Source organism: Scyliorhinus canicula, chromosome 14, assembly GCF_902713615.1.
Source record: "Scyliorhinus canicula chromosome 14, sScyCan1.1, whole genome shotgun sequence".
Taxonomy (NCBI): domain Eukaryota; kingdom Metazoa; phylum Chordata; class Chondrichthyes; order Carcharhiniformes; family Scyliorhinidae; genus Scyliorhinus; species Scyliorhinus canicula.
Genome location: NC_052159.1, coordinates 119,244,935 through 119,269,259, shown reverse-complemented (window position 1 = coordinate 119,269,259; position 24,325 = coordinate 119,244,935). Strand labels below are relative to the sequence as shown.

General features: G+C 45.4%; 1 protein-coding gene across 1 annotated transcript in view; it reads right to left on the bottom strand.

Moving 5' to 3' along the window:
* The window catches only part of LOC119977893, a 164,686-nt gene extending 147,455 nt beyond the window's left edge, over positions 1–17,231 (bottom strand). The window contains exon 1 of the mRNA XM_038819181.1: positions 17,207–17,231. Within this exon, the coding sequence (XP_038675109.1) occupies positions 17,207–17,210 (4 nt within the window). The 5' untranslated portion in view covers positions 17,211–17,231. The remainder of the gene's footprint in view (positions 1–17,206) is intronic.
* Between the last annotated feature and the right edge of the window lie 7,094 nt (positions 17,232–24,325).

Genomic DNA, 24,325 nt, shown 5'->3' with positions numbered 1-24,325 from the left:
CAGGTGCCCGTTTGGGGCATCTGGGAGCCCGATTGGCACGGCAGTACCACAGCCGTGCCAAGGGGAGCATAGGCCCACGATCGGTGGGCACCGATCGCGGGCCATGCGTCCATAACGGACGCACTCTTTTCCCTCCGCCGCCCTACAAGATCAAGCCACCACGTCTTGCGGGGCGGCTGAGGCAAAAGACGCCAACTGCGCATGCGCGGGTTGGCGTTGTCCAACCTGCGTATGCGCGGCTGATGTCATCGGCCGCGTCAGCTGTCATGACGCTTGGTGTGCGGCATTGACGACCGTTGTCAAGGCTGCTGTCGTGAAACGGGTGTCAGGTGCCCGTTTGGGGCATCTGGGGGCCCGATTGGCATTTGCGGAGAATCTCACCCTGAATTTATGAACTGCCTGAATTTATTAATTTTCTAAACTCATGGACTGATTGTTTTGTTACCCTGTTTATTCGTTCACTAGTTACTGTTATTCATGTTCCGTGTTATGTTACATACAGTCTATCTGCACTAGACACCTTCCCGTGTAATAATGTTAGCAATTTTGTATATAGCCCTGTAAATATGCTCACATATTCCCCACATAGTCAGGGACATTCACATACCACACTATTTATTGCCACGTACACATATATTTATTTTTTTTAAAAGGGGAGATGTCATAATGCACACACAAGTATATGATGGTGCATAGACACACACTGACAGACACACTGAAAGACCAATCAACGCACAGAACACAGCAGCCAATCACCAGACAGGACACGGCCACTATAAAGCCAGAGGGCACTAGTTTTCCCGCTCATTCGGGATGCAGCCTCTGAGACAGTCAGAGCCCGTAATCAGTAGCACGAACATCTACCATGTGCTAGCAGTATAGTCTGGTCAGGTTAGCCATAGGTCTTCAATCAACCTAACATAGTGTCGACCCATAATGCAAGTACGCTTAACAGCTCATAGTTAAATAAAATAGAGTTGTACTTCTACAAGTGTTGGTAGCCTGTCTCTCTCACTGATCTGGTAAACGCAGTCCTCACAGACCGAGCATACCCAACACATCAACAGCCACCACTCCAGACCAGGGAGAGCTCTGGCGCCAGACAGCTACCTTCCAGACTTTGAGAATATCCTGGTAAAAGATGGGCAACGCCTGCAAGGAGTGCCGAAGACCCCTCAGGTCTCTGGACAGGAGCTGCACATCATAGTTCAGGCTGTGCACCTGGCGGAAAACGTACGTCACCAGGGCACACCATCTAGGATGGAGGGTTGGATGTAGAAGTATCACTACACAGTCTGAAGGTAGAGGTCACCACCTAGGTACGAAGGCACACCAGTGCCTGAGTGCCCTCCCTCAACAGAAGACTCGGAACCTCAGCAGTGACCCAGTGCGGTTTTTATCACAGAGGAACTGTATCAGCATTCTCTGGACTTTTGTGTCAAAGTCAGGAGTAGGCAAAGAGAGCAGCCTGCCCTCCAACAGGGAGGTAATCAGCTGGTTTATGACCAGAACTAGGTCCCTGCAAGACAGCACTTGGAGCAGTTCTGTCCGGAATTGAATTACACTTCACTTTGGCACCTCAATAGTCCTCAACACCGGAGCCCCACAAGGATGTATGCTCAGTCCTCTACTGTACTCCCGATACACACATGACTGTGTGGCAACATTTAACTCCAACTCCATCTAAACGTTTGCAGATTTTACGACTGTGGTGGGCGACATCTGAAACAACGACGAATCAGACTATAGGAGAGAGATAAATCACATGGTTGCATGCTGTACCGAAAACAACCTCTGTCTAAATGTTGGAAAGACCAAGGAACTGATCATCAACTTCAGGAAGAGCAGCACGACGCACACTCCAGTCTACATCAATGGCTCCGACGTGGAGATGGTCGATAGCTTTAAGTTCCTGGAGGTCACCATCACCCATAGTCTGTCATGGTCCACTCACATTGATGCAACAGTCTAGAAAGCCCAACAACGTCTCTACTTCCTGTGGAAGCTAAAGAAATTTGGCATGTCTGCATCAACTCTCACAAACTTCGACAGATGTGTGACAGATGTGAGAGCATCCTATCCAGCTGCATCACAGCCTGGTATGGCAACTGCTAAGTCGAAGATCGCAAGAAACTGCAGAGTGTAGTGAACTCAGCCCAATGCATCACACAAACTTGCTATCCCCACATTGATTCTATATACACCTGCTGTTGCCTCAGGAAGACAGACAGCGTTATCAGAGACCCCTCCCACCCAGGCATTGCCTTCTTCCAGACCCTTCCATCAGGCAGAAGGTACAGAAGTCTGAAGACTCTCACATCCAGACATAGGAACAGCTTCTTCCCCACAGCTACAAGGCTCCTCAATAACTCCCCTTTAGACTGATCCGTTCCACTATTCACGACGCCCTATGCTGCTCTTGCTCATATATTTGCTTTGTTTGCTTTGTTTAGCCCCTTGTTCCACACTGTAATCAATCACTGTTTTGTCGATGTACCATTTGTCAATTTGTCAATGTTCCCTGTTGATTATTCTTGTGTCGACGATGTACGTACTGTGTGCATTCCTCGGCCGCAGAAAAATACTTTTCACTGCACTTCGGTACATGTGACAATAAATCAAATTAAATCAAATCAAATCCAGGGTCTTAGGCGAGCGGTGACCTCGGCCTCCAGATCCTGCCAATTTGCCAGCCAGGATTCCAGAGACAGGCAAAGGTAGATTCCCAAGTAGAGTTGTCTGGTCCTGCTCCAGGTGAAAGACCTGAGCATCTTGGGGAGGGCTATCGGCCTTCTACCGATCAGGCGTCGGGAAGACATGGCCCAGTTAATCCTGGTGAAGGACACAGCACCTGGGACTCCCGCAGTTTGTGAACATGAGGAGCAAATTATCAGCGTAAGCGGCATGATGCGGTATGATGGCACAGTGGTTAGCACTACTGCCTCACAGATCCAGGTTCAAATCCGGTTTCGGGTAGCTGTCTGTGCAGAGTTTGCACTTTCGCCCAGTTTCCTCCCACAGTCCAAAGATGTGCAGGTTAGGTGGATTGGCCATGATAAATTGTCCCTAATATAAGGTTACTGGGTTACGGGGATAGTGCATTGGATTGGATTTGTTTATTGTCACGTGTACCGAGGTACAGTGAAAAGTATTTTTCTGCAAGCAGCTCAACAGATCATTCAGTACATGGGAAGAAAAGGGAATTAACCAAAATTCAAGAAAATACAAGAAAATACATAATCGGGCAACACAAGATATACAATGTAACTGCATAAGCACTGGCATCGGATGAAGCATACAGGGTGTAGTGTTAATGAGGTCAGTCAATAAGAGGGTCATTTAGGAGTCTGGTGACAGTGGGGAAGAAGCTATTTTTGAGTCTGTTTGTGCGTGTTTGCAGACTTCTGTATCTCCTGCCCGATGGAAGAAGTTGGAAAAGTGAGTAAGCCTTGATTATGCTGCCCGCTTTCCCCAGGCAGCGGGAGGTGTAGATGGAGTCTATGGATGGGAGGCAGGTTTGTGTGATGGACTGGGCGGTATTCATGACTCTCTGAAGTTGCCTGCGGTCCTGGGCCGAGCAGTTGCCATACCAGGCTGTGATGCAGCCCGATAGGATGCTTTCTGTAGTGCATCTGTAAAAGTTGGTAAGGGTTAATGTGGACATGCCAAATTTCCTTAGTTTCCTGAGGAAGTATAGGCGCTGTTGTGCTTTCTTGGTGATAGCGTCGACATGAGTGGACCAGGACAGATTTTTGGTGATGTGCACCCCTAGGAATTTGAAACTGCTAACCATCTCCACCTCGGCCCCGTTGATGCTGACAGGGGTGTGTACAGTACTTTGCTTCCTGAAGTTGATGACCAGCTCTTTAGTTTTGCTGGCATTGAGGGAGAGATTGTTGTTGTTACACCACTCCACTAGGTTCTCTATCTCCCTCCTGTATTCTGACTCATCGTTATTCGAGATCTGGCCCACTATGGTCGTATCATCAGCAAACTTGTAGATGGAGTTGGAACCAAGTTTTGCCATGCAGTCGTGTGTGTACAGGGAGTCGAGTAGGGGGCTAAGTATGCAGCCTGTACGCAGCCTGTACGCAGTGTGGAGGTGTGGGCTTAAGTCGTGTGCTCTTTGCAGACCCGACGGGATGAATGGCCTCCTTCTGCCCTGTAGATTCTATGATTCTAGGCCTGACACGCGCAGAAGCAATCTCAACATCCTCCTCCGCAAGAGGCGCAGGAATGACTCCCGGCAGATAGAATGCAAGGGGCAGCCTTGACGCATTCCTCTTCAAACTATTTTGCAGAAGATAAAGAACCAAGTAAACAAGATCAAATGAACTGAGGGATAAATTAAAGAGACAGTCCCAAATGGAAACTGCCATAAACAAAAGGGGCAGCATGGTAGCATGGTGGTTAGCATAAATGCTTCACAGCTCCAGGGTCCCAGGTTCGATTCCCGGCTGGGTCACTGTCTGTGCGGAGTCTGCACGCCCTCCCCGTGTGTGCGTGGGTTTCCTCCGGGTGCTCCGGTTTCCTCCCACCGTCCAAAGATGTGCGGGTTAGGTGGATTGGCCATGCTAAATTGCCCGTAGTGTCCTAAAAAGTAAGGTTAAGGGGGGGGTTGTTGGGTTACGGGTATAGGGTGGATACGTGGGTTTGAGTAGGGTGATCATTGCTCGGCACAACATCGAGGGCCGAAGGGCCTGTTCTGTGCTGTACTGTTCTATGTTCTAAAACACTTTACAAATATCTAAACAGGACGTGCAACCTATGTAAACATTAACGTAGTCCTCTCCCAAAGAGAAGGGGCGCCATCAAGGGCCCGTTAACCTTAATGAGACAATTTGTAGCAATGTATAGAAGCCGGGTGACAAAGTGCAGCCTGAAACTTAAATCCGCAGAGTTCTGAATACGTATTCATGATCCACCCTGGTGACTGCCTTCTCCTGCTGAAGACACAGGAATCACTCAACAGACCAGCTCTCTGGGAATGGTGTATCAGGTCCCGGAAAAGATGGTTGTTATCATAAATGGTCCAGCCCTCAACCTGTAGGGCTGGTCATGGTCCAGCACAGTGTCGAGGCAGGAAGACATTGCCCTACTGAATATTTTGTGGTCCGTGCTGAGGAGGGAGAGCATGCGACAGTTTTTTAGCAGGCGAGAATTCTCTTTCTAGGGCAGCAGGGCAATCTTGGCCCTGCACCACAATGGCTTCTCCCTGGTCGCAATACTCTCCCCCTGGGGCCCCACATAGTTATTCCGAAGGACATATCAGAATTCCCAGAAGACCTGCACAGTCAGCCGATCCAGCCCTGCGGTCTTTCCCCCTGAAATGCTGCCAAGAGCACCAATCAGCTCCGCCAGGCCGATAGAGGTATCAATGTATCCAGCACCCTCTGAACCGACCTGCGGCAGGTCGTCCCACAAAATTCTGCGAGCATCCTCGCTGAGCAGATCCGCAGAGAGGAGGGCTGTGTAGAAATTCAGAGTGTGGAGGCTGATATCTTTGGATCCGAGATGAGGGATCTGTTATCAGTCAGCAGCATAGGAAGTTGCTCATGGACCCTGTGTCTTTTTTCCAGTGAGTAGAAGAAGGGGAAGCCGTGGTCCAGAGCCTGAAGGAACCGAATCCACAACCGCACTTATTCACCGAGGGGCCTGATGAGTTGCAGGTCCCTCAGCATGCCTTTCTCCTGTTCATACATGCTTCCTTATCAGGCTGACCAATACATGACTCCAGGTCAAACACCTCCTTCTCCAACTACTCAACCCTGGATTTCCGCCTCTTTGTCGACCCCCTCACACACTTCAGACAGGATGTGAGTCTTGCTCAAGTCCCCCATAGCCTCAACGAGGAGAATCCTCCTGCTTCTTCTGCAGCCAACTCAGATGCGATAAAACAAGCCAGGAACTACTCTTCTTCTAGCAGCAGGTTGCTAAAGCCCCAATAGGTGGACTGCATCTGAGCACAGAATGTAACAAGTTCCACTCACACCAGACGGTGGTCCAAATATGGCACCTGCTGCATTGAGGTCGACGGAAAACAGGACACGTACGTCTTTTCAATGTAAAGCCGGTCGATTCTGGATGTTATGACTCCAGACCTCACATACGTGAACTTGCTGGAGCCAGCATGAGATAACAGCACGGTAGCATTGTGGATAGCACAATCGCTTCACAGCTCCAGGGTCCCAGGTTCGATTCCGGCTTGGGTCACTGTCTGTGCGGAGTCTGCGTATCCTCCCCGTGTGTGTGTGGGTTTCCTCCGTGTGCTCCGGTTTCCTCCCACAGTCCAAAGATGTGCAGGTTAGATGGATTGGCCATGATAAATTGCCCTTAGTGTCCAAAATTGCCCTTAGTGTTGGGTGGGGTTACTGGGTTATGGGGATAGGGTGGAGGTGTTAACCTTGGGTAGGGTGCTCTTTCGAGGAGCCGGTGCAGACTCGATGGGCCGAATGGCATCCTTCTGCACTGTAAATTGTATGATAAATTCTATGATAATTCTATGACACCATTTTCCAACCAAGTTGAAGGACACGACCTTTCAACATGGTAGTATAGTGGTTAGCACAGTTGCTTCACAGCTCCAGGGTCTCAGGTTTGATTCCTGGCTTGGGTCAATGTCCGTGCAGAGTCTGCACGTTCTCCAAGTGTCTGTGTGGGTTTCTCCGGGTGCTCCGGTTTCCTCCCAAAGTCCAAAGATGTGCAGGTTAGGTGGATTGGCCGTGCTAAATTGTCCTTTGTATCCAAAAGGTGGGGTGGGGTTACTGGGTTACGGGAATTGTGTGGAGGTGTGGACTTGGATAGGGTGCTCTTTTCAAGGGCCGGTGCAGACACGATAGGCCGAATGGCCTCCTTCAGCACTGTAAATTCTATGAAATTCAACTTCATCACTGCTGGTGTTTGGCATTGGGTTTCAAGGCAGTCCCTGGTCCTGAGGGTTGTGATGAATGTAGAAATTGTTATATAGAACATAGAACATAGAACAGTACAGCACAGAACAGGCCCTTCGGCCCTCGATGTTGTGCCGAGCAATGATCACACTACTCAAACCCACGTATCCACCCTATACCCGTAACCCAACAACCCCCCCCTCCCCTTAACCTTACTTTTAAGGACACTACGGGCAATTTAGCATGGCCAATCCACCTAACCCGCACATCTTTGGACTGTGGGAGGAAACCGGAGCACCCGTAGGAAACCCACGCACACACGGGGAGGACGTGCAGACTCCGCACAGACAGTGACCCAGCCGGGAACCGAACCTGGGACCCTGGAGCTGTGAAGCGTTTATGCTAACCACCATGCTACTATGTGCTATATTCTGTTGCAGTAAAGATATTAAAAACCCTGGCTTAAAATACATACAGGAAATGTGTTTACTAAATCTACAATTAAAGAGTCATAAAAGTTGAGGTAATCATTTACACCAACCACTTACTTGGTTACAGATAAAGGGCTAATAGAATTGTGTTTTTATTACTGGAGATCCCCTGGGATAATTTGAGGGACTATATTTAGTCATTAAATCATAGAAGAATCATAGAATTCCTGCAGTGCAGAAGGTGGCCATTCAGCCCATCGAGTCTGTACCAACCCTCTGAATGAACTCTCTACCAAGGCCCCACTGCCCTGCCCTATCCCGCACATCTTGGAGCACTAGAGGGGCACTTTAGCATGGCCAATCCACCTAACTTGCACTCTTTGGACTGTGGGAGGAAACTGGAGAACCCAGAGGAAACTCACACAGACATGGGAAGAATGTACAAACTCCACACAAGCAGATGCCTAAGTTTGGAATCGAACCCAGGTCCCTGGCACTGTGAGGCAACAGAGCTAACCACTGTTTTGCCCTAGTCCTAGCTAAGCAGGTCGTGTAACATCTTAGTGGAAAACAGGTGACGCAATTAATGGGAACATCCAGGTCTGTCTGTAGTTTGCAGTCTGTGATCGGATTTTATGTTGAACAGCAGTTTTTGCCAAAAGCTGTTCTGCACAAGGCATCTAACTAGAGGAAATCAACACACCACCCACACGGACAAGTCCTGCGGTGATCGGCGTGATGTGACAGGGGCAGGACCATGAGATCTGAAAGTCTCTAGGTTCGGACCTGCACGTCGGTAATGGAGTTTGATTCTTATCCCATTTTCCTGCACTTCGCCCATAGCCTTGTATGCCTTCTCAACCTGCTGTGTCATTATCAACAATTTGTACACATGTACCCTCAGGTACCCTGGTCGTATAATCTCTTTTGAATTGGATCCTTTATTTTATATTGCCTATCATTGTACTTCAAACCAAAATGCATCACTTCACATGAAATCACAAGAAATACAAAGAAAAGTAGGCCATTCAGCCCATCGAGCCTGCTCCACCTTTCAATATTCATTCATAGTTGCACTGATTGTACCCTTAGCTCCACTTTCCTGCCTGCCACCCAATTCATACTCTCCTGCATTAAATTTCAACCACAATGTGTCTCAATACTGCATCCAATACAGAATGAGCAGACATTTTCTCCATTTAAATATTGGGAGGGCTGAACCAATTGTTGCCACCAGAATCTCCATTGCCAAGCTATCAACTTCAATTCTCTCCCACCCCCTGTCTAGGTTGAACCTCAGGGTCATATGTGAGCCCAAGATGAGCTTCCAGCCGCATATCTGCACTACCGGGCAGCACGGTAGCCTAGTGGTTAGCACTGTGGTTTCACAGCACCAGTTGAGAAAGCAAGAGGTGGTGAGGGAGATTGGCAGAGATACGGATGAAAAGGGCAAGGTGGTGATGGACCCGGAGGGGGTGAATGGGGTGTTCGAGGCCTTTTATAGCAGACTCTAGGAGTGGGAGTCCCCAGCCAGGGAGGATGGGATGGGATGCGAGGGTTCCTGAATGGCGTAGAGTTTCCCAAAGTAGAGGAGGGGATGGTTCAGAGACTGGGGGCCCTAAGGGCACTGAGGGCAGCATGGTAGCACAAATGGATAGCACTGTGGCTTCACAGCGCTAGGGTCCCAGGTTCGATTCCCCACTGGGTCACTGTCTGTGTGGAATCTGCACGTTCTGCCCGTGTCTGCGTGGGTTTCCTCCGGGTGCTCTGGTTTCCTCCCACAGTCCAAAGACATGCAGGTTAGGTGGATTGGCCTTGCTAAATTGCCCTTAGTGTCCAAAAAGGGTAGGAGGGGTTATTGGATTAGGGAAATAGGGTGGAAGTGAGGGTTCAAGTGGGTCGGTGCAGAATCGATGGGCTGAATGGCCTCCTTCTGCACTCTATGTTCTATGTAAATATCACAAATCATCCTATTCCACCTCTGTAACATTATTGACTGAGATTTGCCTCAGGTCATCTACCTTTGAAATTCTCATTGATGTCTTTGTTACCTCTAGATTTGACGATCCCAATGCATTAGTTGCTCCCTCCCACATTCTACCGTCTGTAAACTCAAGGTAATCGAAAATGTTGCTGCCTGTGTTTCCTTACACAAAGTGCCGTACATCCATCACTCCTGTGCTTATTGGCCGATATTGGCTCCCAGTCAAGAAATTTCTGGCCTCTTCATAATCTTGCCTTTAACTTACCTTTGTTTTAACTTCTGGAATTTCCTCCATAAAAATCCCCAACTATCTTATCTCCCTTGCCTTCTTTAAGAAGCTCCTCGAAACCTACCTCTTTGACCAAGCTTTCTGTCATCTCCCCTCATAGTGCCTTGTGACAAATTTACTTTGCTACCTGTGAAATGACTTGAAGTGTTTTATGTTGAAGGCACCACAAAAAGTTGTTATTGTACAACCAAGATTTGATATAAGTTCAGCATAACTTCACTATCTTTCAATTTTATCCTTCTAAAAAGCAACTTGAAGCCTTTTTTAACCTATGTCACTATTTTCAGCGATTTGTGTACTTGTATTCCCTCATCCCTTTGCTCCTCTGCCCCATTTAGGTTCTTATTTTCTATATAATAGCTGACCTCCTTACCAAAAACCTCAGACCTAACTCTGCTGAAATTCATTTGTCAACAGTATGCCCATTCTGCAAGTTTATTTGTGTCTTCTTGTGATTTGTTACAACCACCCTCAGTATTGGCAACCCTCCCATCCCCAGAATGGTGCCACCTATAAATTCAAAAATTGTTTTTTATTCCAAAGTTTAAATAATTAATTTGTGAAAAGCTACGATCTTAAGAATGGTTCTTAGGTTCATACTCTGGGCACATTATCAAAACATATATAGATATGAGGATCAGAGAGAATACTCCCAAGGGCAGAACAGGGTGAAACTGATCTGTAAGAGAGAAGCCAAAAAAATCTCAATGGAAAACAGGGGAATAGACCCAGGGACATGATCACCAATTACCTCCTATTAGTGCTAAACAGCCATTTATAACTGTTGTGGAAATTATAATAAAGACAAATTCCTCGAGGTTCGATTTAAGGAAATTTATTTACACAAATATATTTGCGGAGAGAGAGTGTTCTGGCTGCAAACCCAGGGCACGGTACTCTGAGATTCAATTGAAGAAAGCATATTTTTATAGTCTGAAATAACAGCTTGAAGTAAACAGCCATGTTTATATTAAATAGACCTTGGAAAGTATGTAAGATGAAATACGTAGTACGTATGTTCTTGCCCTTGGCTAAAAACAACTCGAGTACAAATTTTGTTATCTTTCGGAGGACAATGTGTTATCATAATAAGGCCGAGACCAAAATATTAAGCAGTATTTTGTTTATGTTACCCGACCTACTTATTTTCATTCAAAAGCAGTGCTGAACCAGAGTCAAGCATTTCCCAGCATGCTTCTAAGTTGGCAACTCATTAAATTCCCTCCTTGTTGATCTTTTGATCAACACCTAGAACATAGAACATAGAACAGTACAGCACAGAACAGGCCCTTCGGCCCTCAATGTTGTGCCGAGCCATGATCACCCTACTCAAACCCATGTATCCACCCTATACCCGTAACCTAACAACCCCCCCCTTAACCTTACTTTTATTAGGACACTATGGGCAATTTAGCATGGCCAATCCACCTAACCCGCACATCTTTGGACTGTGGGAGGAAACCGGAGCACCCGGAGGAAACCCACGCACACAGGGGGAGGACGTGCAGACTCCACACAGACAGTGACCCAGCCGGGAATCGAACCTGGGACCCTGGAGCTGTGAAGCATTTATGCTAACCACCATGCTACCCTGCTGCCCCCCCCCTGCTACCTCTTAGTAAATTATCGTGTCCTCCGGAGAGAAGGGTGGTTTATTATGTAAGGGGAACGGATGTATGACATTTCCCTGAGTGTTATGAGCCTAGTAGCAAGGAGGCAAGGTGGCTAGGGCTGTTCCGTGTTAGTACAATAAAAATATCTTGCGCAACATTAAAACAGTAACCATACGACAATCAAGATTACAATGGCGATTATAATCCAGAACACAATCCTCTGTCCTAACGATCCTACCATCCAAAGCACCATCCCTCATTTTCATGTAATCTTGTCACCTCTCTATGAACGTGATCCACCAGATTATCAATTTTCTCTGACTTATCAGGGATGTATGTGCAGCAGTCACTTCCAATTACGACACACGTGCCTCCCTTTTCAGCTAACAAGAAATCAAGGGCCATTCTATTCTGCAGGGAAACCGCTCTTATAGCAACTATCTTAGTTTCTATCTGGTTAACAGCTTCTGCAGTGTCATTAGCGACCTGCTCAAGGATGTATCACAGTTCGCGTAGTTCGTATGCATTAGTGGCTATTCCTAATGGTGGTATCATTATTCCCAGCATTTGTGCCCATGTCATAATACTTTGTGTCGTCCTGTGATGGGGATGGTCCTGCAATTGCTGAACGTGATGCACATAAGAGACTATGTGTCCAAAATAGCAGGAGCCATCCAATTTTCTGGTATGGCCACAGGTAAAATACGTGCCATTATATGCGGTCAGGTTTCCTTTACTATCAGTTATCATTAGTCTAATTGATCCCCTTCCCAGGAGCATCCACTAGTTTGATGTTCAACTCCTGACCAATCAAAGATGAATAATCCTTCAGCTGTAAGGTGGAACATAGGGGATTGGCAATTGAAGGTGTGATCACATTGACTCGTGCCTACTGAGTGGGTCCCCTATGTTTTATGATTCTTAAAGCATATACTTCCTTTTGGGACTCCAGTATATTTGGGAAGGATCAACCAGGGCGGTTGACATGTTAAAATTAAACCTAGCCCCACCATTCCTCAAACCTATTCATATCGTATCCAGCTAATCTCCAATCTAACATATTCTGTGTATCTTCACCACATCCTGTAATATTTTGTCTTAGAGCCCATTCTGCGATCTCTTTACTGGTGAATGGGATAGGTGGCACAGGGAAGCCATCCCCTGAGTATCTGGGAATTTGTGTACAAACCCAACAACTGAATTTATTTACCCTCTCTGCGTATGAGTGAGACATGTATATTAAGGAGTTAGTATGCAGTTTACCCTCTACATGATGTCGGATTAATATGATAATACATAAGAACAGTAGCGCCCTCATTCTCTTCAGGTCAGCGTTTTGCTAGTACTCTCAAAGTTCTGGATGATGTAGTTTACACGAGTTGCGTGAATCCCATCTGGCTTTTCTTTTACTTTAACGGCTGTTCGGGTTGTTAGCAGCACTTGGTAGGGTCCATTCCACCGAGGAGAGGTTTAGTGCTTTCACATATACTTGATCTCCAGGTTTAAAGGGTGTGTATTTCCCTCTTTTGAATGCATCTGAGGCTGTCGCACCTTTTCATGTATTTTTTTTTCATGGCCGGGGCATATTTTAGTGATACCTCATCTGTCCATATTAAGGCTACTGTCGCTGAGTCATTGTATCAGTTATCTTGGGACGTTTCATTAATATCTCACATGGGGTTAAATCCGTATTACGATTTCACTGATTTCTCAGGGCATACATTACCATGGGTATGGCATCTGGCCATAGCAGCCCATTTTGTTGACACACTTTTGGAACTGCAGTTTTAATTATTCCACCCGCCCTTTCCAATATTCCTGAGGATTGTGGCTGATATGGTATATGCAATTTCCAATCAAATCCCATGGCTTCTGTTAGGGCTTTGGTCAACTTGCCCGTGAAATGAGTTCCCCTGTCACTGTTAATAACCATAGGTATCCCATAGGCATTATTTCCTTTAACAGAATATTTACGACTGTCCTAGCATCATCACTTTTGTTTGGAAAAGCCTCTACCCACCATGAAAACATGTTCACTATCACCGATTAGTCCTTTGACAAATCATACATGTGCGGGCTGCTTTTTCAATTGTTACCGCAATAGCTCGAGCATACCATTGTTGGCATATGGCATGTGTCATTCCCCCTTTGCCCACATGAGCCTGCCCATGGGCAAGGTGACATAGTGGCAAAAACAGACTTCTGGGGCAGACTGCGCGAGTATCTGGGTGTATCTTTGATGATTGCCTTGATAGCAACCCACTTTTAGCCAAGAGCGATGGTCCTGTAGCGAGGCTTGCTCCACTGCCTGTTTTAACTTTGGTTCTGTTATGTTGGACGGAAGTTCAACTGCAGCAGCTTGTAGTTGTGGCTGCTGTTTGAGAGCCACTTCCTTTGCTATTTTATCAGCAAATCTATTGCCGCATGAGACTTCATCTCCTGCGGTAGTATGTGCTTCACACTTTAAAACGGCTATTTTGCTGGGCAGCAGAACAGCATCTAGTAAATTTAAAACCAATTTAGTATGTTTAATAGGTTGGCCTGATGAAGTTATGAATTCCCTGTTTTTCCATAATTGGACAAAATCATGTACTACCCCAAAGCGGATCGGGAATCAGTATAAATATTGACTGTTTTATTTTTAGCTAGAATACATGCTTTAGTAAGGGCAAACTATTTGGCCGCTTGAGCAGCCATTCCCGAAGGCAGAGCAAAAGGTCCCACTACCTTGGATGGAGTTACAATTGCATAGCCGGCCAGGAGGGTCATATCATTTAGTCTGTTTGCTGATCCATCGGTGAAAAAGATGATGTATGAATTTTCTAGTGGGTGACTGAATAAATCAGGTCGCAGGGTTGTGGTGGCTTCAAGTAATTGTAAACAGTCATGATCACACATATGTTCTACCTCCGAGGGCGCGGGCATGAGTGTTGCAGTGTTGACAGCTGACACTCACTTGCACGTAAAGTTGGTTTTAGAGAGGATTAATTAGTGTGTCGAGTGGCAGTAAAATGCTGCGTTGCGGATGAATTAAGCAGCAGCAAAACTGATTTTTCTATTACGGCTGCCGTGGCTGCTACTGTTCTTCAGCAACTTAGCATACCCTTTACCACAGCACATGGGCCACCGAGTATTAGGCAAGGGGTCTTTTCCCTCCTCTATGCTCTTGCACCAGGACGCCTGTTGCAAATCCCCCTGCTTCATTCACATAAAGAATAAAGGGCTTGCTGAAATTAGGAAGCCCCAAGGAGCTAATCATGGCTTGTTTCAAGTTACAAAATGCTTGCTCCCTCTCTGGGATCCATGTAACAACTGAAGGAGAGTCCTGTAGGGTAGCCTGGCGCAGTACCGCATCCATCTCTCTATAGTCCAGTATCCACTGCCTGCAGTAGCCCACCATTCTGAGGAAGGTAAAGGTTTCCTTTTCCATGCGCAGAGTTTGAACCCTTGCTACAGGCTGTATTCTTTCAGACCCAAGCCTCCACTGTCCTTGCTGCAGCTAAAATCCCAAATACTGAACTGTCTCCTGTCAGAATTGCAGCTTGTCCATTGAGACCTTATGCCCTCTTTCTGCCAGATGTGATAATAACAAAAGGGTATTCTGTTGACAAACTAGCCCTCCCTCTGAGGCTATCAATAAATCGTCATCATATTGAGGGAATGTTGTGCCTGCAGACAACTGGCACTCGTCGAAGCCTCTCTTAATACTGTTGATTCTGATATCAAAGGCAAATAGATATTGACTTTCCGGGTGCAATGGTATGGAGAAAAAGGCTGAGAAAGTATCCATTGTTGGTGGTATAGAAGACAAAATTACATTTGTGTCCGGCAGCAATGGAGCAATAGTGATAACAATTTTACTGATGGCGCTGAGATCTTATACAAACCACCGCTCGTTGGGTCTTCCTACCTTTGGAATGGGGAGTATAGGGGTGTTATAGGGGCTGTGTGTTCTCTTCAGCATACCTTGCTGTAATAGTGCATTGATCACTCCCTCTATCCCTTTTTCTGCTTCCGGTGCCAACCAGTATAGTTTTAAGCAGGGCAGGGCAATGTTCTTCTGTAACTGCACCCTATGCGCTGGAGCAGAATGTACTTTCAAACATGATTTTTATGTTGGGCCCATAACTGTGGCAGTACCTGGCCAGGATTGAAGGGAGTAAACAATGGCTCTTTTGTGGTGATTGTTGTCTTTCAAATATAGCAGGCCATTGCTCCTCTTTCTAGGTCATTCTGCCCTCCTGTTTGCCATAAAATTCTTTCAGGCAATTTTGTCCATCTATTTCAATATAAATCTCATGTGTTACTTTTTTCTTTTGGCCTCTTTGATCACTTCTCCTATTTGCTTTGCCTTAGCGGGGTGTCATACAACCAATGTTAAATGGGGTTCTGAAGTTAAAACCCATCCTAAAAAGGTCCCTCTGACTAAGGGTCAACTGTACTAACATCCCTAATCACAAAATACCGAAAAAGAAAAAGGAGTGACATGCAATGATGTCTGCTTTTCTAAGTGACATTGCGCTTGTAAATTGTATGCGTGCTCATTCCCACGGGCAATGGGTCACTATAGTTTCTCATCTGGACTCAATCAAGTGTTTTAATAGCTGTGTCCAAGGGTCATTAACCTTTTGTAAGACTTCCTGCACTTTTTAAAATCTTTTTTTCGCAGTGGTACCGTAAGGGTTAACATTCAGCTGCCAGCATACAACACAGACACAGAGCGATCAGGCTCAGAAGTTATTACATTTTGCAGCTGGTGAGCTCGTATTTGAGACAGTTCTGTAAACATTCCATTATCAATGCAATGTATCACCACTCCAAATTTGCAGAGTGCCTGTCTGCCTAATAGGGGAAGGTGTCACGAGGTTGGGTACATCCTTCCTGGGGGTTAAATGCTTCTTGCCCCTTGCATGACAGCCTCTTTCCCTCTATTTGCTAACCAGTGTTCGAGGGACTCATTTCCTTCATTCAAATGATTATCATTATTGCGAACCCAGCCCCCATTTATGACGGGTGGGACTGCAATCCCATCCTTCAAAGCCACGATTCACCTAAGAGTATTTTAAAAACAGCAAAACATCCCCTGGGATGATTTCCAATGATTGATTTTATAGCCGTTAGCTATTCTTAGAGACGTATATTTTTCTTTATCAATTCAGAAAAGGTCAACTGTCTGCTGCAGAACCTAAGGGGGCAGAGAACTTGGAATGATGTAATTTACGTCTTTTAACGTAATCTAAAAACTTATTCATGTTCAATTACTTTTATTCGTAAAGGCACTTTCTTTCTTTTAAACTGATTTAAATTTCCAATGTTTCAGTGCATGAGAGAACTTTCAACACAAAACACTTAAGTTATAATCTCGGACTCACAATGACAGATGATTAAAAAATACAACCCACTTCACAGCTCACAAATATCACAGTTAACCGTTAGCCTTATCTCACGGCTACAGAAAATCTGAATTCCCTTTTCGACAGGAACCCATCTGTTAAGCTTTTACCTTAATGTTCTATTTACTTTTAAATAGATAAATAGAACAGTACAGCACAGAACAGACCCTTCGGCCCTCGATGTTGTGCCGAGCAATGATCACCCTACTCAAACCCACGTATCCACCCTATACCCGTAACCCAAACAACCCCCCTTAACCCCCCCTTAACCTTACTTTTTAGGACACTACGGGCAAATTAGCATGGCCAATCCACCTAACCCGCACATCTTTGGACTGTGGGAGGAAACCGGAGCACCCGGAGGAAACCCACGCACACACGGGGAGGACGTGCAGACTCCGCACAGACAGTGACCCAGCCGGGAAACGAACCTGGGACCCTGGAGCTGTGAAGCATTTACGCTAACCACCATGCTACCGTGCTGCCCTTTTACTCCCCTGTTTTTTGTTCTGAGTGTGTGTCAGCTTCATTAGATTCCTATGGGGGACATATAGGTTTTTCTACCTCATTCCATTGCTTCACGATTGTTTCTTTTCATTTTCTTACTCATTTTCACTCCCTTATCTGTCTTCTTCAAGGAGTTCACCCTCATTCTCGCTCCGGATATCTTTACCGAGGCTTTGGGACGACCTGTGAGGGGGTGTCGAGTTTATTGCTTATCATCCCTTCTGCAAAATACTTCAGAACATATATATAACAATAACAACGACCGCGGAAATCATTTACAAATACTACAGGGAGCGCACACCAGTGTTTATCCTTTCACGAACCTCAGTCTTTTAAAAACATTATAGTCTCTAAGGCATCTTTTTTCTTCCCATGCAGCTATCGTTAATTTATTAATTAAGATAACTCATCCCAGCATGAGTCACCAGCCAGCAATTAAGGCTGCTGGGCACCCCCCCCCCCCCCAACCCAACCCCAACCCCTTTCAGCTGGGGTTGCACTATGGCTCTCTCGCTTTCAGCTGAGAGAGTTCTATTTATAGAGTCCTTTCGGGGTCCACGTCCCGTCAAATTAGGGAAACTGCAATGATTATGCCAATTTGTCATCGAAATTATAATTAAGACAAATTCCTCGAGGTTCGATTTCAGGAAATTTATTTGCATAAATATATTTGCAGAGAGAGATTGTTCTGGCTGCAAAGTCAGGGCACGGACTCTAAGATTCCATTGAAGAAAGTATATTTTTATAGTCTGGAATAACACCTTGAAGTAAACAACCATGTTTATATTAAATAGACCTTGGAAAGTACGTAAGAACATAAGAACTAGGAGCAGGAGTAGGCCATCTGGCCCCTCAAGCCTGCTCCGCCATTCAATGAGATCATGGCTGACCTTTTGTGGACTCCGCTCCACTTTCCGGCCGGAACACCATAACCCTTAATTCTTCAAAAAACTGTCTATCTTTATCTTAAAAACATTTAATGAAGAAGCCTCAACTGCTTCACTGGGCAAGGAATTCCATATATTCACAACCCTTTGGGTGAAGAAGTTCCTCCAAAACTCAGTCCTAAATCTATTCCCCCTTATTTTGAGGCTAGTGAATCTCCTCTGCACACCCTCCAGCGCCAGTATGTCCTTTCTCAGGTAAGGAGACCAAAACCGAACACAATACTCCAGGTGTGGCCTCACTAACACCTTATATAATTGCAGAATAACCTCCATCGTCTTAAAGTCCACCCCTCTAGCAATGAAGGACAAAATTCCATTTGCCTTCTTAATCACCTGTTGCACCTGTAAACCAACTTTTTGCGACTCATGCACTAGCACACCCAGGTCTCTCTGCACAGCAGCATGTTTTAATATTTTATCATTTAAATAATAATCCATTTTGCTGTTATTCCTACCAAAATGGATAACCAAATGTTGCCAACATTGTATTCCATCTGCCAGACCCTAGCCCATTCACTTAACCTATCCAAATCCCTCTGCAGACTTCCGCTTTCCTCTGCACTTTTTGCTTTACCACTCATCTTAGTGTCATCTGCAAACTTGGACACATTGCCCTTGGTCCCCAACTCCAAATTATCTATGTAAATTGTGAACAATTGTGGGCCCAACACTGATCCCTGAGGGACACCACTAGCTACTGATTGCCAACCAGAGAAACACCCATTAATCCCCACTCTTTGATTTCTATTAATTAACTAATCCTCTATTCAAACTACTACTTTACCCTTAATGCCATGCATCTTTATCTTCTGCAGCAACCTTTTGTGTGGGACCTTGTCAAAGGCTTTCTGGAAATCCAGATATACCACATCCATTGGCTCCCCATTATCTACCGCTCTGGTAATGTCCTCAAAAGATTCCACAAAATGAGTTAGGCATGACCTGCCCTTTATGAACCCATGCTGCGTCTGCCCAATGGAATAATTTCCATCCAGATGCCTCGCTATTTCTTCCTTGATGATAGATTCCAGCATCTTCCCTACTACCGAAGTTAAGCTCACTGGCCTATAATTACCCGCTTTCTGCCTACCTCCTTTTTCAAACAGTGGTGTCACGTTTGCTAATTTCCAATCCGCCGGGACCACCCCAGAGCCGAGTGAATTTTGGTAAATTATCACTAGTGCCTTTGCAATTTCCTGAGCCATCTCTTTTGGCACTCTGGGATGCATTCCATCAGGGCCAGGAGACTTGTGATAACAATCCTCTCAAGGTCCTCAGCTGCCATAGCCTCATTTCTATCAGTCACTGGCATATTATTTGTGTCTTCCACTGTGAAGACCGACCCAAAACACCTGTTCAGTTCCTCAGCCATTTCCTCATCTCCCATTATTAAATCTCCCTTCTCATCCTCTGAAGGACCAATATTTACCTCAGCCACTCTTTTTTGCTTCATATGTTTGTAGAAACGTTTACTGTCTGTTTTTATATTCTGAGCAAGATGCATTCCATCAGGGCCAGGAGACTTTTCTACCTTTAGCCCCATTACCTTTCCCATCACTACCTCCTTAGTGATAACAATCATCTCAAGGGCAGCACGGTAGCATTGTGGCTAGCACAATCGCTTCACAGCTCCAGGGTCCCAGGTTCGATTCCGGCTTGGGTCACTGTCTGTGCGGAGTCTGCACATCCTCCCCGTGTGTTTGTGGGTTTCCTCCGGGTGCTCCGGTTTCCTCCCACAGTCCAAAGATGTGCAGGTTAGGTGGATTGGCCATGATAAATTGCCCTCAGAGTCCAAAATTGCCCTTAGTGTTGGGTGGGGTTACTGGGTTATGGGGATAGGGTGGAGTTGTTGACCTTGGGTAGGGTGCTCTTTCCAAGAGCCGGTGCAGACTCGATGGGCTGAATGGCCTCCTTCTGCACTGTAAATTCTATAAGGTACTCAGCCGTCATAGCCTCATTTCCATCAGTCAGTGTTATTTGTGTATTTCACTGTGAAGACCGACCCAAAAAAGCTGTTCAGTTCCTCAGCTATTTCCTCATCTCCCATTATTAAATCTCCCTTCTCATCCTCTAAAGGACCAATATTTACCTCAGCCACTCTCTTTTGTTTTATATATTTGTAGAAACTTTTACTATCTGTTTTTAGATTCTGAGCAAGTTTACTCTCATAATCTATCTTACTCTTCTTTATAGCTTTTTTAGTAGCTTTCTGTTGCCCGCTAAAGATTTCCCAGTCCTCTAGTCTCCCACAAATCTTTGCCATTTTGTATGCTTTTTCATTCAATTTGATATTCTCCCTTATTTCCTTAGATATCCACGGTCGATTTTCCCTCTTTCTACTGTCCTTCCTTTTTGTTGGTATAAACCTTGGCTGAGCACTGTGAAAAATCGCTTGGAAGATTCTCCACTGTTCTTCAACTGTTTCACCATAAAGTCTTTGCTCGCAGTCTACCTTAGCTAGCTCTTCTCTCATCCCATTGTAATCTCCTTTGTTTAAGCACAAAACACCAGTGTTTGATTTTAACTTCTCACCCTTCAACTGTATTTTAAATTCCACCATATTGTGATCGCTCCTTCCGAGAGGATCCCTAACTATGAGATCATTAATCAATCCTGTCTCATTACACAGGACCAGATCTAGGACCGCTTGTTCCCTCATAGGTTCCATTACATACTGTTCGAGGAAACTATCGCGGATACATTCTATAAACTCCTCCTCAAGGCTGCCTTGACCGACCTGGTTAAACCAATCGACATGTAGATTAAAATCGCCCATGATAACTGCTGTACGATTTCTACATGCATCAGGTATTTTTTTGTCTATTGCCTGCCCCACCAAAATGTTACTATTTGGTGGCCTATAGACTACTCCTATCAGTGATTTCCACCCAAATGGATTTAATCTTCTTCTCCATAGCACCTTACTATCGCCCGGATGTCATCCTTAAATAACAGAGCTACACCACCTCCCTTACCAGCCACTCTGTCCTTCCGAATAGTTTGATACCCTCGGATATTTAAATCAACCATGATTGAATGGTGGAGTGGACTCGATGGGCCGAATGGCCTTACTTCCGCTCCTATGTCTTATGGTCTTATATTTAACTCCCAGTCGTGACCATCCTTTAACCATGTTTCAGTAATAGCCACTGAGTCATAGTCATTCATAGTAATTTGCGCCATCAACTCATTTACCTTATTCCAAATACTATGAGCATTCAGGTAAAGTACACTTATATTGGCCTTTATACCTCTGTTTTGAATCTTAACACCTCGATCAGTAACCTCTTCTAAGTTATATTTCCTCTTAACTTTTCTCCTAATTTTCCTTGTCATTGAACCCACATCTTCATGTAACAACCTGCCGCGTCGCTTACCATTTATGTTTTTACTTCCCGTTTTAGAACATAGAACATAGAACAGTGCAGCACAGAACAGGCCCTTCGGCCCTCAATGTTGTGCCGAGCCATGATCACCCTACTCAAACCCACGTATCCACCCAATACCCGTAACCCAACAACACCCCCCTTAACCTTACTTTCATTAGGACACTACGGGCAATTTAGCATGGCCAATCCACCTAACCCGCACATCTTTGGACTGTGGGAGGAAACCGGAGCACCCGGAGGAAACCCACGCACACAGGGGGAGGACGTGCAGACTCCACACAGACAGTGACCCAGCCGGGAATCGAACCTGGGACCCTGGAGCTGTGAAGCATTGATGCTAACCACCATGCTACCCTGCTGCCCCATCAACTCATAACTCAGGAGTTTTATTCCTTTATTATTACTGGGCCTATTCACTGAGCTCCCCTCAGTCACTGTACCCTGTACTGTGGCCCTTTTTGATTTTTGACTATGACTTATCTGCCTTACACTTTCCCCCTTACTGCCTTTTGATTCTGTCCCTGTTTTACTACCTTCCGACTTCCTGCATTGGTACCCATCCCCCTGCCACATTAGTTTAAACCCTCCCCAACAGCTCTCGCAAGATGAAATACATAGTACGTATGTTCTTGCCCTCGGCTAAAAACAAATCGAGTACACGTTTTGTTATCTTTCGGAGGACAATGTGTTTTCATAATAAGGCCGAGACAAAAATATTAAGCAGTATTTCGTTTATGTTACCTGACCTACTTACTTTTGTTCAAAAGCAGTATTGAACTATAGTCAGGCATTTCCCAGCATACTTCTAAGTTGGCAACTCATTAATGTCACTTCCACAATAACTTTAGACTTAGTGGCCGTGTGCACATCGGGATGATGTGTACACAGGAAGTGATGTGACGGTAGCACAAAAGTCTCCTCCAGCATGAGCACACACTCAGCATGTGAGAGCTGCTAAGATCTCTCCGTAAACAGTTCAACCTGTTAGTCCTTTGTCATCATTTCCATACAACCCAGCAACTTTACATGGTGTCAGGAGCTGGTCCAGATGGCACAAGGACTTCACCACATCAACCCCCTCATCTCTGATGGAAACATTGCTGATAACTGGAAGATGTTTGAAAAGGAGTCGTTTGTCTATGTATGCCAGTCTCTCTGATAAATCGAAGAAGGTACAAAAGCATACATGCTGTTGAAGCCAACTGGCCTGGAGGTGGTCAAAAAATTCAAATCCTTTATCTTCCAAGTGGAAGAAGAACAAGAGGATCCAGAGGTACTGTTGAAGAAATTCCAAAGCAATATCAGCACAGGTAAGAAAATATAAACTTGGATAGACATGTTTTTAACACCACTAACCAGAATCATAGAATCCTGACTGTGCAGAAGGAGGCCACTCGGCCCATCGAATCTGCATTGACCCTTCGAATGACCACCCCATCTAGGCCCAATTCTCCACCGACAAACTCGACAAATTAAATACCGTGACTTTGAAAATCCTGGCGAAGACATGGACGTTCAGTACCTTCACCCAGATAACGCATCGTCTGTGGAATACACAGCGCTGCTGTGCACAAGAAAAAAAACTCACATTAGAGTCTGCCATTACTATCTGCATGCTAAATGAGCATTGGAAAGAAGCACTAAACAGAAGCACTAGCAGGAAACAGAAGTTATTGTGGTACAGAAGACACCCTGCCCAAACTGCAGTGACAATCATCTACAAAAGAGATACACGTGCTTCGCATTTAATAGATGGTGCAACAACTGGAGCAAGTGGAACCTTTTAGCCAAGTGCCGCAGGTCCAAGTCACAGCAAACACTATCCACATTGCAGCCAGTTACTTCTCCAAGGCTCAGAACACAAATAGTGTGTCAATCAATGCAAACAGAGCACTGAGCCTGTCAAAACATTCAACTGCAAATGTGTCGATTCTATCACGGAGAAATGTCAAATGCTTTCTAAGTTAAACATTCCTCACAGAAATACAAAACTTAAACACAAAATTGACACGGAAGCAAAATGCAATGTTCTGTCGAAATTGCTTCTGCAGGAAATCGATCCTGTGCTGCATTCGATTTCATTTAAATCTCATTGTATATGGTGGACAAACCATATGTACGGAAGGTGTGTCCATCCTGCACTACGCACAAGGCAAGTTCCAATTCCACATGTTTAACTAAGATATAAAACCGCTGTTGAGTTTCCAGGACAGCAGTGCACTGGAGCAAATCCACCTTGGGCCTGATGTACACACTCTGCAGCACCAAGTCCCAGAGACGTTCGAGTACAAAGAGCTGTTCGACTGTGATGTTACTGGGAAGCTGACCATCATATATCACATGAGGGCGGATGACTAAGTAACGCCTGCTGTCTGTGCTCCAAGAAAGGTACTCCTTGCTATGAAACAGAAATAAGTCTTACAACACCAGGTTAAAGTCCAACAGGTTTGTTTCAAATCACTAGCTTTCAGAGCACTGCTCCTTCCTCGGGTGAATCATGAAACAGAAAGTCATCAACAAATTCAATCGAATGACAAGACTGGGTGCAATAACCCCCATCGATGAGGCTGCAATGGTAGCTATGGTAAAGAAAGGATCTGCATTGATCCACTTCACCTAAAGAAGGCAGTGCTGAAACTCCACCAACCCATGAAGATGGTTAAACAACTTATAGCCAATATGCCCAATGCTAAGGTCTTCAGTATTCTAGATGCGAAGTGCAGATTTTGGCAAATCCTACTGGATGAAGATTTGTTGCAGCTCACTACACTCATGTCTTTGGTTGCAGATACCACTTCCTCTGCATGCCCTATGGGATCTTCACTGGCAGTGAGGTTTTCCAACTGTCTACTGAGCTGCTATTTGCAGGACAACCCCCTGAA